We start from the raw sequence: 17,737 nt of genomic DNA, 5'->3' as shown, positions 1-17,737 counted from the left end.
TTCCCAGGTCCCAGTTCTTATCTGTGGTACAATGCAGTGCAGGTAGGGTATGATGGCCTTCATTGGCAAAGCCTGTATTGTAGATAAGGAAAGAAGGAAAGTAAATTTTCGGTGCTTTTTATAAAAGGGGAAAAGGCAATTGTCTCCCCTTCCCTTTCTGAGAGTCTCATTAGCAGCATCTTTCTTTAATCTTTTCAGAATGTACATAAATATCTGTATGGAAAAGATGAGCCCATTGTCTTCAGTTTTACAAGTCAGAAATGTCTCCTGGTTTTGGGGCCTCATGCACTTTGAAATGTAAACACGCACATCCAGGGTTGAGGAAACCTCTCTGGGGTTCACTCTCTGCACACCTTAGTTCCTAAGGTTTACTTTTAGTCCAGAATACCAAATTTCAGTAGAATTTGCCCTCAAAGCCTTAATTGTGCAGAACCCACAAGTATTTTCTTTACAATCTCACAGAAGGACATTTCATTATGAAAATGAGTCAGTTTGTCAGGAAGACATACTAGTCATTAATTTGTCTATGCCTAATAACAGAACTTCAAAATGTATGAAAGCAAAAAGAGAGAGAGAGTTAAAGGGAGAAATAAACAATTCCATGGTCATAATGGGAGGTTTCTGACTAATTGATAGAGCAAGTAGATTTTTAAAAATCAGCAGAGGTGGGCCAGGCACGGTGGCTCATTCCTATAATCCCAGCACTTTGGGAGGTGGGTGGATCACTTGAGGTCAGGTGTTTAAGACCAGCCTGGCCAATATGGTGAAACCCCATCTCTACTAAAAATACAAAAATTAGTCGGGTGTGGTGACGGGTGCTTGTAATCCCAGCTACTCAGGTGGCCGAGGCAGGAGAATCACTTGAACCCAGGAGGCAGAGATTGCAGTGAGCCAAGATCTTACCATTGCACTCCAGTCTGAGCGACGAGCGAAACTCTGTCTCACCCCATCTCTCCTAAAAATACAAAAATTAGCCAGGCGTGGTGGCAAGCGCCTATAGTCCCAGCTACTTAAGAGGCTGAGGCAGAAGAATCGCTTGAACCCAGGAGGCGGAGGTTGCAGTGAGCTGAGATCACACCACTGCACTCCAGCCTGAGTGACAGAGCGAAACTGTCGTGCAAAAAAAAAAAAAAAAACAGCAAAGGTAGGAAAGATCTTAACAACACTGTCAGCTACATTATTGAAGAATATTGCATATTTCTCTTGGGAAAGACTGCCAGCAGTGAATAAGAATACCTGTTTTGTTTGCTCTTAGTCTTGGGACTTAATTCTTTTTATATAATACTATTTTTTAATCTGATAAATCCATAGTACTTGTTTTTATTTGCATTTCATTAATCACTGAGTGATCAAACTTGTTTTATGTATGCTTATCATTTGTTTTTTCTTTTGTATGAGGATGTTAATAATTTGGGGTCTAGTTATGTATTATGTTTATTATTGATTTATATCTTATATTCCATGTATTTCCCCTTTGTCATTAACTTTTAAACCATCTTTCTTTTGTTCTTTATCTTGCAGAAGTTGAAATGTTTGTGTAGTTAAATCCATCCATTTTTTTCTTTTCTGTTTTTTTTTAAATTCTTTGATTTCTGCTAGTTGTTTTTTGTGATTCTACTTATGAGTTATAGTCTAAATAGGGTATTATCTCATTAAAAAAAAACGTAACCTTATAAAAACCAAGATGGACTCCAACCAACGATACACTGAGATGGTCCAAGGAAAGTAACTGCTGTCTGTTATATTTGTACAATTTAGACTTTAAAGTGTTTATCACAACATTGTCCCATTCTTGTGCAGTTAAAGTTATCTCTTCTTTTGGATCTCAGATCATTCATAATTTAATAAGACGGATCCAGACCAAAATTAAAGATCTTCTGCAGCAAATGGAAGAAGGGCTGAAGACAGCTGATCCCCATGACTGCTCTGCTTATACTGGCTGGACAGGTGAGACTGATACATTTTATTCTTAGATTATGAGATGTAAGACTTGACTTTGAAATTTTTTTCTCTTTTAAAATGGTAAAGATTTGGCCAGGCACAGTGGCTGGTACCTGTAATCTCAGAACTTTGGGAAGCCGAGGCAGGTGGATCACCTGAGGTCAGGAGTTCGAGACTAGCTTGACCAACATGGTGAAACCCCGTCTCTACTAAAAATACAAAAATTAGCCAGGTGTGGTGTCGGGCGCCTGTAATCCCAGCTACTTGGGAGGCTGAGGCAGGAGAATTGCTTGAACCCGGGAAGCGGAGGTTGCAGTGAACCAAGATCGTGCCAGTGCACTCTAGCCTGGGCCACAGAGTGAGACTCCGTCTCAAAAACAAAAGAAAATAAAATTATAAAGATTTTATACTTTTTTTTTTTTTTGAGACAGAGTCTCACTCTGTTGCCCGGGCTAGAGTACAGTGGTACAATCACAGCTCTCTTCAGCCTTGACCTCCTGGGCTCAAACTATCCTCCTGCCTCAGCCTCCCATGTAGCTGGGACCACAGGCACGTGCCACCACACCTGGCTAATTTTTTTATTATTTTGTAAAGACAGAGTCTCACTATGTTGCCGAGGCTGGTCTCAAATTCCTGGGCTCAAGCGACCCTCCTGCCTCAGCCTCCCAAAGTGCTGGGATTACAGGTGTGAGCCACCATGCTTGGCTGATTTTATACCTTTTAATTGAAGTCTTGCTCTATGTCTTCAATGATGAGATGATTTGGAATTTTATTTCTAAAGAAATGCTTTCTCCCTGAAGTTTGAACTTTAATATCTAGTGTGTCTTTTTTTAATAACATCATTTATTTAACCTAATATATAGCTGTCTATGAAAATGTGTAATTATTAAGAGCAAACTTGCCCTAGGGTCGGTTTTAAAGGATTCTTTGCTGCTCTGGTCATTGTGACAGGCTGTGGTGAGTGGTCTCTCTGTTCTGTGATATAAACTATCTACCCTACTGCCTGTACTTATTTGACTCATTTGTGCACATAAATGTTTTATTTTTATTTTAATGATAACAGTTAAACAACCAATAATATACTTCACATCAAAAAATGTAATTAAGAAATTAACTTGCCTTAACTAATCTTTGCATTCTTGTTATTTTACCCGGTATTCAGAACATTCTAATAATTATTTAGGGAATACAAAGAATATGAAGGATATAAAAGATGACCTTGTTCTCAGGGATTAGACTGAAGTCTGACTAAATTCCTAATGACAATTTATATACACATTTAGAGTGATTTCTTGCTGAATTCTTATAGCTTAATTAATAAACAGCATAGGCCAGCTGCAGTGGCTCAAGCCTGTAATCCAAAGCACTTTGGGAGACCAAAGATGGCAGATCACTTGAGGTCAGGAGTTTGAGACTAGCCTGGGCAACATGGCAAAAGCTGTCTCTACTAAAAATACAAAAATTAGCTGGGCGTGGTGGCATGTGCCTATAGTCCCAGCTATTGGGAAGGCTGAAGCAGTAGAATTGTTTGAGCACAGAGGTGGAGGTTGTAGTGAGCTGAGATCACATCATTACACATCTGGGCAATAGGAGTGAGACCCTGTCTCAAAAAGAAAGAAACAAACAAAAACCAAAAAAAAAAAAAACCCAGCATAGACAGAGGTATACATATTAGAGCCACCATGAACCAAACATGGGGCCCTGATAATATTGTGTTTGTGTTTATATTTACATTCATTTTTATGAACATTGTTTTTGTATTTATATTTGCATTCATTTTTGTGATGCTTATTTGCCTGTTATGCATGTAGCATTTACATAGTGACATTACATATGTCAAACTTCAAACTTATGAACCCAGACAGACATGGAGCCAGTTCACTTACAGGGCCAAAGATGTCTTAAATGTAATAAAATTAGATAATTGTGGTTAACCTGAAGTAAAATACAAAGAATAAGGATATTTTGGAAGGAAAATAGCATAGCTATTAGTCGCACAGGTTTCCCCTAAAAATCTTTTAATTACAACTTTTTTGCTTGTTGAAAAAGGGTTTCTAAACCCCTGATTGTTAGGTTCTAAACTGGCCGTGCATCACAATTACCAAGAGAGCTTTGTAAGAAACTACAGTTCTCAGCCTCCAGCCCAGAACAGTTACATTAGGAACTCTAGAGGTGGGTTCCAGAAATCAGTATTGCTTAAAAAATCCCTAGCTGTTGCTGTCTTTGGGAATCATCATGGAACTATTTTGTTTCAGTGATTTAAATTAATAGGGTTTAGAGGTTCAGGTAGATGTATGGAATCCACCTAGACCCATACCTCCCTAAATTGTGTGTACAATATAAGAAGGCGGCTGGGCACAGTGACGAACACCTGTAATCCCAGCACTTTGGGAGATGGAAGTAGGTGGATGGTTTGAGGCCAGGAGTTTGAGACTAGCCTGGGCAACATAACAAGACCCCATCTCTAAAATTAGCTGGGCACAGTGGTAAACACCCATAGTCCCAACTACTCAGGAGGCTGAGGCAGGAGGATGGCTCAAGCCCAGGAGGTCGAGGCTGCAGTGAGCCATGAGTGCACTGCTGCACTCCAGCCTGGGTGACAGAGTGAGACCCTGTCTCAACAAAAGAAGAAGAAGAATGAATGAAGCACCCACAACTTATCCCTTTAGCAAAACTTTGAGACAGAAAATACACAAGTCATGTTGGGTAAAAACAAGCAGCATCCAGAATGAGTGTGGAGAGCCATGGTGTGCAGGCGAGAAAGCCCAGGGTCCAGGCATGGCCGAATCACCCCGACCCCACCCACCCTCCCAGAAACAACAAATAGCTATTCCAGGCAGGGTGGGCCACAGCCTCAGTGGGAACTTCTGTGGGCACATCCGAGTGCAAAGTGGGAAGACAGTGCCAGGAGAAGCTGGGAATAAATGTGTGGAAAGTGCACAGGTAATGGGGTTGGAGAGCTGTAGAACAGGCATGGCTTGCAGAGAAGCAGGTTGCAAGGTGGAGCGGCATTCTTGCTGGCCCCCGCTGATGGTGTAGAGAAGGAAGGAAGCAGCCGCAATGGGCACTCCTGATACAAGGAAGGGTTTGAGAGTCAGGAGATCTGGCCACCAGGCTCCTCGTGTATTCCATACACTGTTCATCACTTAGCAAGAGGACACCGTTGGGATAAAAGTTGGGAAAGCTACCCTAACCATTTTCCCCTTCCAGGGATTTGTCCTATTAATAGTTGATATAGAAAAATTAAATTTTAAGAAAAAATATAATTATTTTATCCATAATATAAGGAAGAAAAATAAAAATAAAAATTTCTCAATGGAGGGAGAAAACCACACCAGGAAGATGTCACTACAAAGTGGAGAAAAATTGGTGGTACTTTCAGCATTCATTTTGTAACTTAGTTAAGCAGTGAGTTCACAACGCAGAGGTAAAGACACTCAGAGCAGAGATGGCTAGACGGTAAGAGCACGTGAAATAAGAATTGACAGACCAAGAAAAGAAATTTAAGGAAAAGATAAAAAATCATTTCAGAAATGAGACCAAAGCGCAAGGAGCCAAAGAAAGAGCTGACCCCACAGAGAGCATGGGGGCAAAGTGTCCTCGTGTCTAGGAAGGGTGTAATAAATGTTTGCTTAATAAATAAGTTTGACTAAATGAAACTATCAAGGAAAAAATGCAAAGGAAAAGCAAGATAAATTAAAGAGACACTTCAGTTTTCCAGTCTAGCGTTTAAGGAGTTTACAAGTCACCAATGCATCCTAGCAAGTAAAAAGCTTAACAGAGTGAAAACTCAGCAGCTCTTCTTAGCTCCATCAGAGAAGTGAGGTCAAAGGGGCAAACAGCTGCACCAAAAACTGGCGAAACAGGTGAATGCCGAGAACTACAGTTGTGCATCGCTTCACATCATGGATGAGTTCTGAGAAACACATCACTGGGCAGTTTCATTGTGCAGACATCATAGAGGTGCTCACACATACCTAGATTGTGTAGCCAACTACACCTCTATGCTCTATGATATAGCCTGTTGCTCCTAGGCCGCAAAGCTGGACAGCATTGCTGCACTGAATACTGTAGCAATTGTAACACAATGGTGTTTTTGTATCTAAACATAGCTAGATATAGAAAAGGTACTGTAAAAATATGGTATTATGATTATGATCTTATGGGACTGTGCGTATACAGTTTGTTGTTGACCGAAACTTTGATGATGAATTACGGGGGCTGAGTGTGGACCAGCCAGAGAGACTTAAAAACTCGATGGGCACCCAGTCATAGCGGGCTCTCACACTTTTGTGAACTTTACCTCTAGGAGCTCCACCAGATCTTCATGGTGAACATCAGGGAAAACTCCCCTCATGCTTCTTGTAGGTTCAGGGGAAGGCATTCCAGCCTGGGCAACAGAGTGAGACTGTGTCTCAAAAAAAAAAAAAGCAAAATGAAAAATAATAAAAATCAGAGTAGGATATTAGACAAAGACTAGAATATTGAAGAACCTCAACTTAAACATGAAAGAAATGTTTCATTTGGCCTTTTCACCAGCATGTCATGTCTGCCAATACTTGTTCCTATAAAAGACTTTAGTAAATACATATTTATGCTGATTCTTTTTTTTTTTTAACTTAGCTGTCATATTGTCTTCTCAAACCCAGATATACGAACATGCTTCTTTAAGAAGCCATATAGGCCGTTCTCTGGAGATTCTCGGATTCATTTGAAGATCTGAGTCTGTTCTTTATCCAAAATGGAAAGGTTGGTGGGTGATGAACACACACGCCCTTTGTACTGGTCGCCTTACTCTGTACTGTGTGGCTGCTCCAGAAATGGCGAGTTCACTCACCAGTTGGTTGGTCAGTTGTAGGGTTGTTCACTAAAGAACATTGAAAAACTGGGAAAAATAGGCCGGGCACTGTGGCTTACGCCTGTAATCCCAGCACTTTGGGAGGCTGAGGCCGGCGGATCACGAGGTCAGGAGATTGAGACCATCCTGGCTAACACAGTAAAATCCCATCTCTACTAAAATTACAAAAAACTAGCCGGGCGTGGTGGTGGGCGCCTGTAGTCCCAGCTATTCAGGAGGCTGAGGCGGGAGAATGGCGTGAACCTGGGAGGCGGAGCTTGCAGTGAGCGGAGATCAGGCCACTGTACTCCAGCCTGGGTGACAGAACGAGACTCCGTCTCAGGAAAAAAAAAAAAAAGAAAGAAAAATTGGGAACAGTAGGAAAAAAAAGGAAGAAGAGAGTATAAAGTTCAGAAAAGCAATCATTTGGGATAACATAAGAGAAATGATTTTATGAGAAGTAAAAAGAAGAGGATCCATGTTAGGATCTACAAGGAAGAATGAATGCAACTTTGGAATGAATGAAAATTAACTGAGGATGAGTAGGAAGTGATGTATCTTCTCTTGTCTGTGAATAAGAGGTATTACATCACTATGCCAGGACAAGCACCAAGCTAACATGTACAAACTTGGTTTCTGTTCTTTCCTCCCTAATTTCTCTGTCTTGGTTTTGTTTTGTTTATTCATCTTACAGAAATGTATGATATGGGGGCCGGGTGCAGTGGCTCATGCCTGTAATCCCAGCACTTTGGGAGGCCAAGGCGGGCAGATCATGAGGTCAAGAGATTGAGACCATCCTGGCTAACACAGTGAAACCCCGTCTCTACTAAAAGTACAAAAAAATTGGCCAGACGTGGTGGCGGGCACCTGTAGTCCTGGCTACTCAGGAGGCTGAGTCAGGAGAATGGCGTGAACCCGGAAGGCGGAGCTTACAGTGAGCCGAGATTGCACCACTGCACTCCAGCCTGGGTGACAGAGCAAGACTCTGTCTCAAACAAACAAAAAACAAACAAACAAACAAACAAAAGAAATGTATGATATGTATTGTTTTGGTGTCACCCCTTTGGAAACATAGATTTATGTAGAAGGTATTTCATGTGATTACAAATAATGTCCTGAAGATAAAAGGAAAAGATAATAATGCTTTTCTTTTGGGGTGGGAAATTATTCCAGGCATAGCCCTTTTGTACCTGCAGTTGTACCGGGTCACATGTGACCAAACCTACCTGCTCCGATCCCTGGATTACGTAAAAAGAACACTTCGGAATCTGAATGGCCGGAGGGTCACCTTCCTCTGTGGGGATGCCGGGCCTCTGGCTGTTGGAGCTGTGATTTACCACAAACTCAGAAGTGACTGTGAATCCCAGGAATGCATCACAAAGTGAGTTTTAGAACTGGAAACATTTTCTCCCAATTCCCAGTGAAAGCTCTTGCTGTAGAAAGATTCAAAAGGGAAACTGTTTTTAATTTCATCCATTGCTGTAAACAGATCGTGCCAAACTGTTAATCTTGAGCATAGTGGTGGGATCGTATGCCCTCTTTTTATGCAAGCATGTGTGTGCCTTAATTTTGGGAAAAATAAATATATTTCTTGATTTTAACCATCTTTCCTAAGCAATTTTTAGTTTTCTTCAATGCATGAAAATTAGCTTACATGCTTTAGATTCACCATAATAACTAAACCGATTTTAGGTTCAACCCTTAAGTAACTGATTAGATATGCTAATGATGGAACAATTAGGGAATGTAAGCTTTTATTGCACCTATTGGTTTATAGTCTTTCTTGAAGAAGCAGAAATCACGGCTCATTCCTAGGGTCTGGTAGAGTATCTGGCACGTGCTAGTCAGTTAATGTTTGTTGAAAGACAGGGTGACGCTGGGTATGGCGGCATGCGCTTGTAGTTCCATTAACTTGGGAGGCTGAGGCAGGAGGATCACTTGAGCTCAGGAGTTCAAGGCTGCGGTGAGCCACCATCCTGCCACTGTACACCAGCCTGGGCAACAGAGCAAGACCCTGTCTCTAAAGAAAAAGAAAGAAAAAAATAAAGAGAGAACGACAATCTAATTCCCAAGCATTGGTGACATTGCAGTACCATTTTTTTTTTTTTTTTGAGATGGAATTTCAATCTTGTTGCCCAGGCTAGAATGCAATGGTGCGATCTCAGCTCACTGCAACCTCTGCCTCCTGGGTTCAAGGGATTCTCCTGCCTCAGCCACCAAAGTAGCTGGGATTACAGGCATGTGCCACCACACCCAGCTAATTTTGTATTTTTAGTAGAGATGGGATTTCACCATGTTAGTCAGGCTGGTCTTGAACTCCTGACCTCAGGTGATCCACCTGCCTCAGCCTCCCAAAGTGCTGGGATTATAGGCATGAGCCACCGCGCCTGGCTTGCAGTACCATTTTTATTTAAATTTTAAATCACTTTCTTTTACTTCTGGATTTCAAAATAAAATTTTATGGTTTAAAATAGATGTAGAGATTAACAAAGATGTTTTATTTTTAATTTTGACATTCAAAAGGAGACTAGTGAACTGGAGACATTTTTGTTGTGTTCTGGATTTGGGAATATTTTTTAAAATCATAGTTTTAAATTTAAAATAAATAACAGGTAATTCCTAAAGCAACAGGTTTAGTGTTTCAGGAAGAAGTACTTTAGAATTCCTCTGGGAAAAAATTAATTTTTCTTATTGGTTAGACTTTTGCAACTCCAGAGAGCGGTTGTCTGCCAAGAATCAGACCTTCCTGATGAGCTGCTTTATGGACGGGCAGGTTATCTGTATGCTTTACTGTACCTGAACACGGAGATAGGTCCAGGCACCGTGTGTGAGTCAGCTATTAAAGAGGTACTGTGGGATATGGGCAACTATGGGCATCTCTACCATTCAAACCTGTTTGCTAGTATTGAGTCGTATTAATAGCTGGACTCTGTTTCTAGGTAGCATTACTTTTTAAAGTAAGAAATACTGAAGTATTTCTTAAGAAGTACTTTTTTAAGTACTCATCAAAAGTAAGAAATAGCCCCTATTTTTTTCTAGGAACATTAACAAAAAAAACCTTACCTCTTTCATCTTTTATTAATTCATCTGTTTTTACTGGAGCTAAACAACAGCGGCTTTAGAGAGTTAGAATGTTTATTTATCTTTCATGAGATGTCTGAGCTGGTAAGCATTTCAGGCTGGTACGAGTGGGGACCAACTTCTTATGTCTCATTCTGCCTTATCCTAGGGGCATACCCTTATTTGCAGGACCAAAGCTAGTTTAGCCCCTCAACCTATGAAGGGGAAAGAGGAGGTGGAGGTGACACAGCTTCCTTGTTAGGGACTCGGTTTCCAAGTTGCCCACTTTACTTCTGCTCCCATCCCAGTGCCAGAACTTCATCAAGTGTCTGTGTTCAGCTGTCTGTAACTAGGGGGCCAGATGCCCAGCTAAAACTTGGAAGACTTTCCCAAAAAGGATGAGAGGAGATAGACGTGAGGAAACCGTCATTCCAGACATGCTATGCTTTTGATCTAGCTGAAATCCTTCATGCCAGAGCAGACCTCATATCATTAGTCTTTCATAAATAAAGCCAGTTCCTCCAGCCTTTTCTGATAGGTGTATGTGCTGCTCTTTTGGGAAAAGCACTGCAGCTATGGAGCAACTAAGAAATCCAAAACAGTTTTTATAAGACGGTTTTCTAGATTTTTGGTTGACTTTTTATACAAAGAATTTTTTATTTCTTAGACTTACTATCTTTTCCTACTCTAACATTGGCTCCTGATTTCTTTCTGCCTGCATTTATTAATTTATAAAAGAAATATAAGTATGTTAGCTGCTAACTACTTAAAGACTTTTAGGTTAAGTTTTCTGCCTCTCTCTATATATGTGTCATATATATATATGACATACTGTTAATTGAACTACAGCAGGGTACATACACAGTTTTAGATTTATATTGGTCTCGTTCTCTCTGTAGGTAGTCAATGCTATTATTGAGTCGGGTAAGACTTTGTCAAGGGAAGAAAGAAAAACGGAGCGCTGCCCACTGCTGTACCAGTGGCACCGGAAGCAGTACGTTGGAGCAGCCCATGGCATGGCTGGAATCTACTACATGTTAATGCAGGTAGGTAAGAATTCTCTTACACACTACAGTATATTTGATCAAACATGAAATGGGAAATGAATCCTGCATACAAACAATCCTGCAGGCTGGATTGAAATACCCTACTTTGAATCGCAGATGCGTAACTCTGCCTTATAAACCACAGGCAGTGGATTTCTAAGAGTCCAGTGAGTTCCTGAGTACATTTGGTATGGAGTCTTAGAGCAGATTAGTTATCTCTTCCCCACACTTTTTTTTTTTTTTTTTGAGATGGAGTCTCACTCTCTCGCCCAGGCTGGAGTGCAGAGGCGCGATCTCGGCTCACTACAACCTCCATCTCCCAGGTTCAAGCGATTCTCCTGCCTCAGCCTCCCAAGCAGCTGGGACTAGAAGCGCACACCACCACCTCCAGCTAATTTTTGTATTTTTAGTAGAGACGGGGTTTCACCATATTGGCCATGCTGGTCTCGAACTCCTGACCTCGTGATCCACCCACCTCGGCCTCCCAAAGTGCTAGGATTACAAGCATGAGCCACCGTGCCTGGCTTGTCCACCCTTTTCTTCTGTGCTTGTCCTCCTGCTGATTCCAGTAGGAACTCTTAATGGGGAAAAATCTTCAGGGAGCAACAGGGCCTGCAGAACCCAACTGAGGCAGTGACTTTGTCACGTCCTGACAACCTCGCTTGCTGTCAGTTGTCTTCTATATTTTTGATGAGTTTGTTGCTGTGGTTATGATTTTGTCTCTCAGTCATCCCTGACACCTATTAAGTACTGACTCTTCTATCAGGCCAGTAGAGACCCCACACTAAACATTGCTTCAGGCTGTGTTTGGCTTGAGCATAAGCCTAGGACTTCAGCCTAGCCTGTGGCCTATGTTCTCTTCCCTGCAAGGCATAAAACCGCCTCCTCCTCCTCCTCCTCCTCCTACTCCTCCTCCTCCTCTCCTCTCCTCTCCTCTCCTCTCCTCTCCTCTCCTCTCCTCTCCTCTCCTCCTCCTCTCCTCCTCCTCCTCCTCCTCTCCCCGCCCTCTACCCTCTGTCCTGCCCACTGTTCCCTCCCCACCTTCTCCCTCCACCTCCCCTCCTTCTCCTTTCTTCTTCTTTTAAATTAAGCTTTCTTTATTCTACAAAACTACAAAACTAGTAAGTCAAAGGATGTGGATTAGAATTTAGATATCTTAGACTGGAAAACCTATATATTACTTTTTTAAATTTTACTTCAGATTCTTTTTATGTCTAATCTACTATATCATGTCCTCACTCACTAAAGGAAACTAGGAAATTCATGTCTACACAGGATTAAAACTTTTTCTAGGTATTATTTGTCTGTCTTTATTGTTGTAGAAAGTAAAACATGTATATATGCATATAGTTCGTTTTCTGAATTTACTTTTTTTTTTTTTGTTTTGAGACGGAGTCTCGCTTTGTCGCCCAGGCTGGAGTGCAGTGGCGCGATCTTGGCTCACTTCAAGCTCCGCCCCCTGGGTTCACGCCATTCTCCTGCCTCAGCCTCCCGTGGAACTGGGACTACAGGCGCCCGCCACCAAGCCTGGCTAATTTTTGTTTTTTTTGTAGTTTTAGTAGAGACGGGGTTTCACCGTGTTAGCCAGGATGATCTCGATCTCCTGACCTCGTGATCCGCCCGTCTCGGCCTCCCAAAGTGCTGGAATTACAGGCGTGAGCCACCACGCCCGGCCTTTTTTTCTTTTTTTTTTTTTGAGACGGAGTCTTGCTTTGTTGCCCAGGGTGGAGTGCAGTGGCGCCTTCTCAGCTCACTGCAACCTCTGCCTCCTGGGTTCAAGCCATTCTCCTGCCTTAGCCTCCTGAGTAGCTGGGATTACAGGCATGCAACACCACACCTGGCTAATTTTTGTATTTTTAGTAGAGATGGGGTTTCGGCATGTTGGCCAGGCTGGTCTTGAACTCCTGGCCTCTGGTGATCCATCCGCCTCAGCCTCCCAAAGTGCTGGGATTACAGGCATGCGAATTTTCTTCATGATGCAGGTACATGCTTTCAAAGTAACCAGAATTCCATATCTCATTTAAAAATGGCACTGTTATTTTGAACAGTTAGATTTTGTATATGTGTTAGGGTTCTCCAGAGAAACAACCAATAGGAGATAAATACTATATTTGAGATGGGATTTCTTATAGGAATTGGCTCGTGCAACTATGGAGGCCCAGAAGCCCCACGATCTGTCATCTACAGGCCTGAGACCCGGGGATGCTGGGGCTGTAACTCCACTCCCAGTCAGAAGACCGAGCCCCAGGGGAGCCAAATCCCAGTCCAAGGGCAGGAGGAGACTGTTGCCCTGGTTGGAGCCAGCAGGCAGGAAGGAGCAGATGTTTTCTTTCTCTACCTTTGGTCCTTTCAGGCCTTGGATGGACTGGATGAGGCGCACCCACTTTGGGGATGGCCATCTGCCTGACTGAGTCCACTGTTCAATGCTAATCTCATCTGGAAACACCCTTTGAGACACACCCAGACGCCATGTTTAATTTGACACATAAAATTAACTATCATAGTGTATTCTGTATTTTCCCAGAAAAATGTTTTAACAGTGGTTCAGGAACTTTTTTTTTTTTTGGTGAGACAGGGTCTCAGATTGCAGTGGCACAATCTCAGCTCACTGCAAATTGCATCTCCCAGGTTCAAGCAATTCTCCTGCCTCAGTCCCCCAAGTAACTGGGATTACAGGTGTCCACCATCACGCCTGGCGGCAACTTTTTTTTTTTAATGCTAATTCCCTTAGGGGAACATGGTAATGTAAGAACCACGCCAATGTCGTTCATGTGTTTAGGCCGATTTTGCTGTATATTAGGGACTTCCTTGGGAGGAATATAAATCATAAAATTTTCCATTGATCTGTTTTTAAAGTGAAGAACGTGGAACACTATGTAGTAAGTACTTGACTTAGAGATTGAGCCAGGTTTTCTTTCAAGATTCTTAGGCAGTGGTGTGGTGGAGCCTGCAGGGAAGCTGCCTGCATCTCTTCCCTGATGCATGGTTCGTGGCTGTTGTCAGTGCAGAATGATGGTTCAGAAATGTGGAAAGGAGGGCTTTGTTTCTCATACTGGGTTGCAGCCTGCAGGGTGGCCATTCTGATGGCTAATGGTAGCCTTGGGCTAGAAGCCAGAAACAGATATTCTGAGGGAGTGGAAAGGGAGCAGGAACGTATGCCAAGCCAGGTGGCCGAATGTATGTGTTCGGTGAGCTGCAGGAGGCGTGGAGTATTTGCTAGAGAAGTGTGTGTCTGCACAATTGGGCTTCATGCTCCTTGAGACCCATGTTCAGAAAATGGTGGCATGAGCAGGATCTGAGGGTAGCGTTTTCGGCCCTCTGAGTCAAAAGGTGAAGCAGAGGAACAAAACCCCTCCCTGCGTGTCCTCCATAGGCTGGCCTGAGCCTCCCTGGCGCCTTCTTAGGGGCAAGTGCTGGCTGCTTGGTTGTTGAAGCCGCAGAAGATGGGGGAGCAGTCAGGTGGTTGTCACTGCCAGTGCAGTCTGCTGAAAGGGCTGGTTTCCGCTTAGTCCTTAGGGCAGAAAGTCTCATGCGGTCAGCACGGGAGGGGCAGAGCAGGGTGAGCCCCACCTCTTAGCCTGTCGTGACTGGTAGCTTAGTTTCAAGGTTGCCTCAGGCTTCCTCGGCCAAGAAAGGGTCTGCTGAGTGAGTTGGGGGCTTAGAATTTGGTTCTTATTTCTCACTGTCTGGTAGTTTAGTCATGTAAAAGTAGTAGTTTCAACTGGAGGGTGTCGTTGAAAGGCTATCAGAACAATATATGCAGAAACTCTTAAAATATCGCTTAAAAGGAACTCCACTTTCATGACAGAATAAAAACAGTTCTCTTGAAAATCATCTCAAAACAGCCAGAAAAACAACAAAAGAGAAACCAAAGTTCTTTGATGAAGCTAGGGGACATCTGGAGCTCCAGCTGCAAACCTGTAAACTGAAGCAGATGAAGGAATGACAGCTGACCTTCTGGGATGAAAGATGGTGTCAGTGCCCGAGGGGGAGGGTGCCCACAAGAAGCAAGTCAGTTTGTTCCACAGAACCCCAGAACTCAGGAGGGGAAAGTGCCATGTCCCCAGTAGGCAGTGCCACACATGGGCTTAGGTGGCGCTCTGGCACAAAAGGCTTCTTTGAGCATGTGCAGTGGTTGGACCTCTGTGAGAACCTACACCCAGCACAGGGAGGGAACTGCCTATCCTTCAACTCGTGCTGGAGACAAAAGGAGCTAGGTCTGGAAAAACGGACTAGGCTCTTTTCGATTCAGGAAAGCCAGATGTAGAAGAGAGCTGGAGTGAAGCACAGAACTAAAAATAGGGGGGAGAGAATGAGTGTCCATGGTCTAGGGTGAGACTGCCTCTCTGTCACCTCCAGCCTCAGGCACCATCACCTCTCCTTCACCCCAAGGGGCAGCGCCACCTCCACCCCGCTCGGGACTTGAAGTCACTTCTGGAGAAACAAGTAGCTAAGATAAAAGTTTCATAAGTACAGGTATTTGAAAACCCCCATTAAAACGTTAGTCTGCCATCCATGATGGTTAATTTTATGTGTCAACTTGGCTGATCCCTGGTGCCCAGACATGTGGTCAGACATTATTCTGGATGTTTCTTTGAGGGCGTTTTTGAATGAGATTTACATTTAAGTTGGTGGACTTTGAGTGAAGCCAGCTGCCCCATAGGATGTGAGTGGGCCTTGTCCAGACAGTTGAAGGTCTGACTAGAACAAAATGCTGGACCCCTAGGCAAGAGAGGATTCTCCAGCACTCTGCTTTCAGACTCCAACTGCAGGTCCTTCCTGAGTCTCCAGCTTGCTGGCCACCCCAGGCAGTTTGTGGACTCATGAAGCCTCTGCAGCCAGTTCCTTGGAGTGAATCTCTTTCTCTACTTCTATACATCCTGTTGGTCTACTTCTTTGGAGACCCCGGCAATCCCCCATCCAGCCACTCCACACTGATTCCCACCATTCCGCAGCCCCTCCTGTGCACTGAGGGCAGCGAGGAGCTGTGCCTTGTGTGTGAGCACAGACCGGTAGCCCATGAGCAGACACGGCAGAAAAGCCCCAACTTGAAAGGTGGAGACCTGAACAAGTAGAAATAAAAACAAAGAGAAAGCAGGAAGTGGAAGAAAGCTTTGAAGAAATAATAATTCATAATTAATATCTTCAGGGAAATAAGAGATGCTGTTGCATCCAAGAAACAGGCAACATTTGATGGAAAAAGAGAGCTCTTGAAAATAAGTATAATGGCTGAATTTTTAATAAATTCATGAAAATGTTTGGGAATCAAAGTCATATCTTAGAAAGCGGGCAGAAATAAGACAATGGGAGAGGAAAACGTAAGAAAGCAAGAGGATTAATCCAGGAGGTTCAGCATGTGACTGGTGGGAGACCTAGTGAGGGAGAACACACAATAGGAGGGAGGAAAATAACACAAGAATATGCTCTAGAAATGAGGGACATAGGCTGGGTGCTGTGGCTCGTGCCTATAATCCCAGCACTTTGGGAGGCCAAGGTGGGCAGATCACTGAGGTCAGGAGTTTGAGACCAGCCTGGCCAACACAGTGAAACCCCATCTCTACTAAAAACATACAAAAAATTAGCTGGGCATGGTAGTGGGCACCCATAATCCCAGCTACTTGGGAGGCTGAGGCAGGAGAATCGCTCGAACCCAGGAGGCAGAGGTTGCAGTGAGCCGAGATCACACCACTGCACTCCAGCCTGGGCAACAGTGCGAGACCCCATCTCCAAAAAAAAAAAAAGAAAGAAATGAGGGACATAGTTGCATATTGGAAAGACCTACCAGGTTCCTACACAATGAATGGAGACAGACAAATCCACATCATGCCCATCATTGTGAAAGCTTAAGATAAAGGGATAAAGAGACAGTGCTTAAAACGTTAGACAAGAAATAGCCACGTGTAGCGGCGTGCACCTGTAGTCCCAGCTACTTGGGAGGCTGAGGCAGGAGAATTGCTTGAACCTGGGAGGCAGAGGTTGCAGTGAGCCGAGATCATGCCACTGCACTCCAGCCTGGGTGACAGTGAGACTCCGTCTCAAAAACAGAAAAAAGAAAAAAAAACTTTAGAGAGAAAAAGGTTATGTACAAAGTCCAAAAATGGCATTGGACTTTGCAACAGTTTCACTGAAGCTAAAAGATAAATGGAAGTGACTTCCAAGTTTTGAGTAAAAATGATTTCCAACATTGCATTCTGCCTAGAAAGTTACCAATTAAATGTGGAGTAGAGCAAAGACTGTTTAAAACATCCCGTTCCCCTGTACTCCATCTCAGGAAGCTACCAGAGTGTGGTGTCTACCACAACAAGGGAGTGCTCTAAGAAAGAGGATCAGATCCAGGGAAGAGGGGCTACCCAAACAAGAGAGGGAGCAGAATCCCCAGGAAGTTGACAGGTGCAGGTCCCAGGACAGCAGTGGCACAGAAGACCTGGAAAGCAGCTGATAATGGAGAGTCGCCTCCAGGGAAAACAAAGTCATAGTAGATTTGACCATGTGGAAAATCTTACCGAGAGACTTTTTACGGAACTGTTGATGGGTATGAAAGAGCTTAGGTACTGGTTTAAAGAAAACTAAGCAAATAAAATGTTAGAAAGTTACTCCAAGAAAAACTAAAAGGTGTAAAAGAATATCTAATTCAGTATATTTACTGTTTCAGGAGCAAATAGTATTTGCATAGCATAGTCTGTAAAGAACACAGGATTATGGATGGTGAGCAGAGTGAAATTCTCTTGGGAAGATTAGAGGAAGGAAAGTGTCCCTCATCTGCCACAAGGGGAAGCCTAGAATCAGTGACTCAGGGCACAGCCGTGCATGGATTGTTTAGAAATACCGTGGTAATGTGAATAAGCAGCTAACA

General features: G+C 43.2%; 1 protein-coding gene across 2 annotated transcripts in view; it reads left to right on the top strand.

Moving 5' to 3' along the window:
- LANCL2 (LanC like glutathione S-transferase 2) overlaps positions 1 to 17,737 on the top strand; it is a 65,565-nt gene that overhangs the window by 23,907 nt on the left and 23,921 nt on the right. For both annotated transcript variants that reach the window (XM_005549557.4, XM_065541940.2), the window contains exons 2-5: positions 1,830 to 1,947; positions 7,952 to 8,159; positions 9,478 to 9,625; positions 10,738 to 10,884. In XM_005549557.4, coding sequence (XP_005549614.1) covers positions 1,830 to 1,947; positions 7,952 to 8,159; positions 9,478 to 9,625; positions 10,738 to 10,884 — 621 coding nt within the window. The remainder of the gene's footprint in view (positions 1 to 1,829; positions 1,948 to 7,951; positions 8,160 to 9,477; positions 9,626 to 10,737; positions 10,885 to 17,737) is intronic.

The sequence above is a fragment of the Macaca fascicularis genome, chromosome 3 (genome assembly GCF_037993035.2).
Source record: "Macaca fascicularis isolate 582-1 chromosome 3, T2T-MFA8v1.1".
Taxonomy (NCBI): domain Eukaryota; kingdom Metazoa; phylum Chordata; class Mammalia; order Primates; family Cercopithecidae; genus Macaca; species Macaca fascicularis.
Note: the sequence above shows the minus strand (reverse complement) of the source record. Positions and strands in the feature narration are given on the sequence as shown.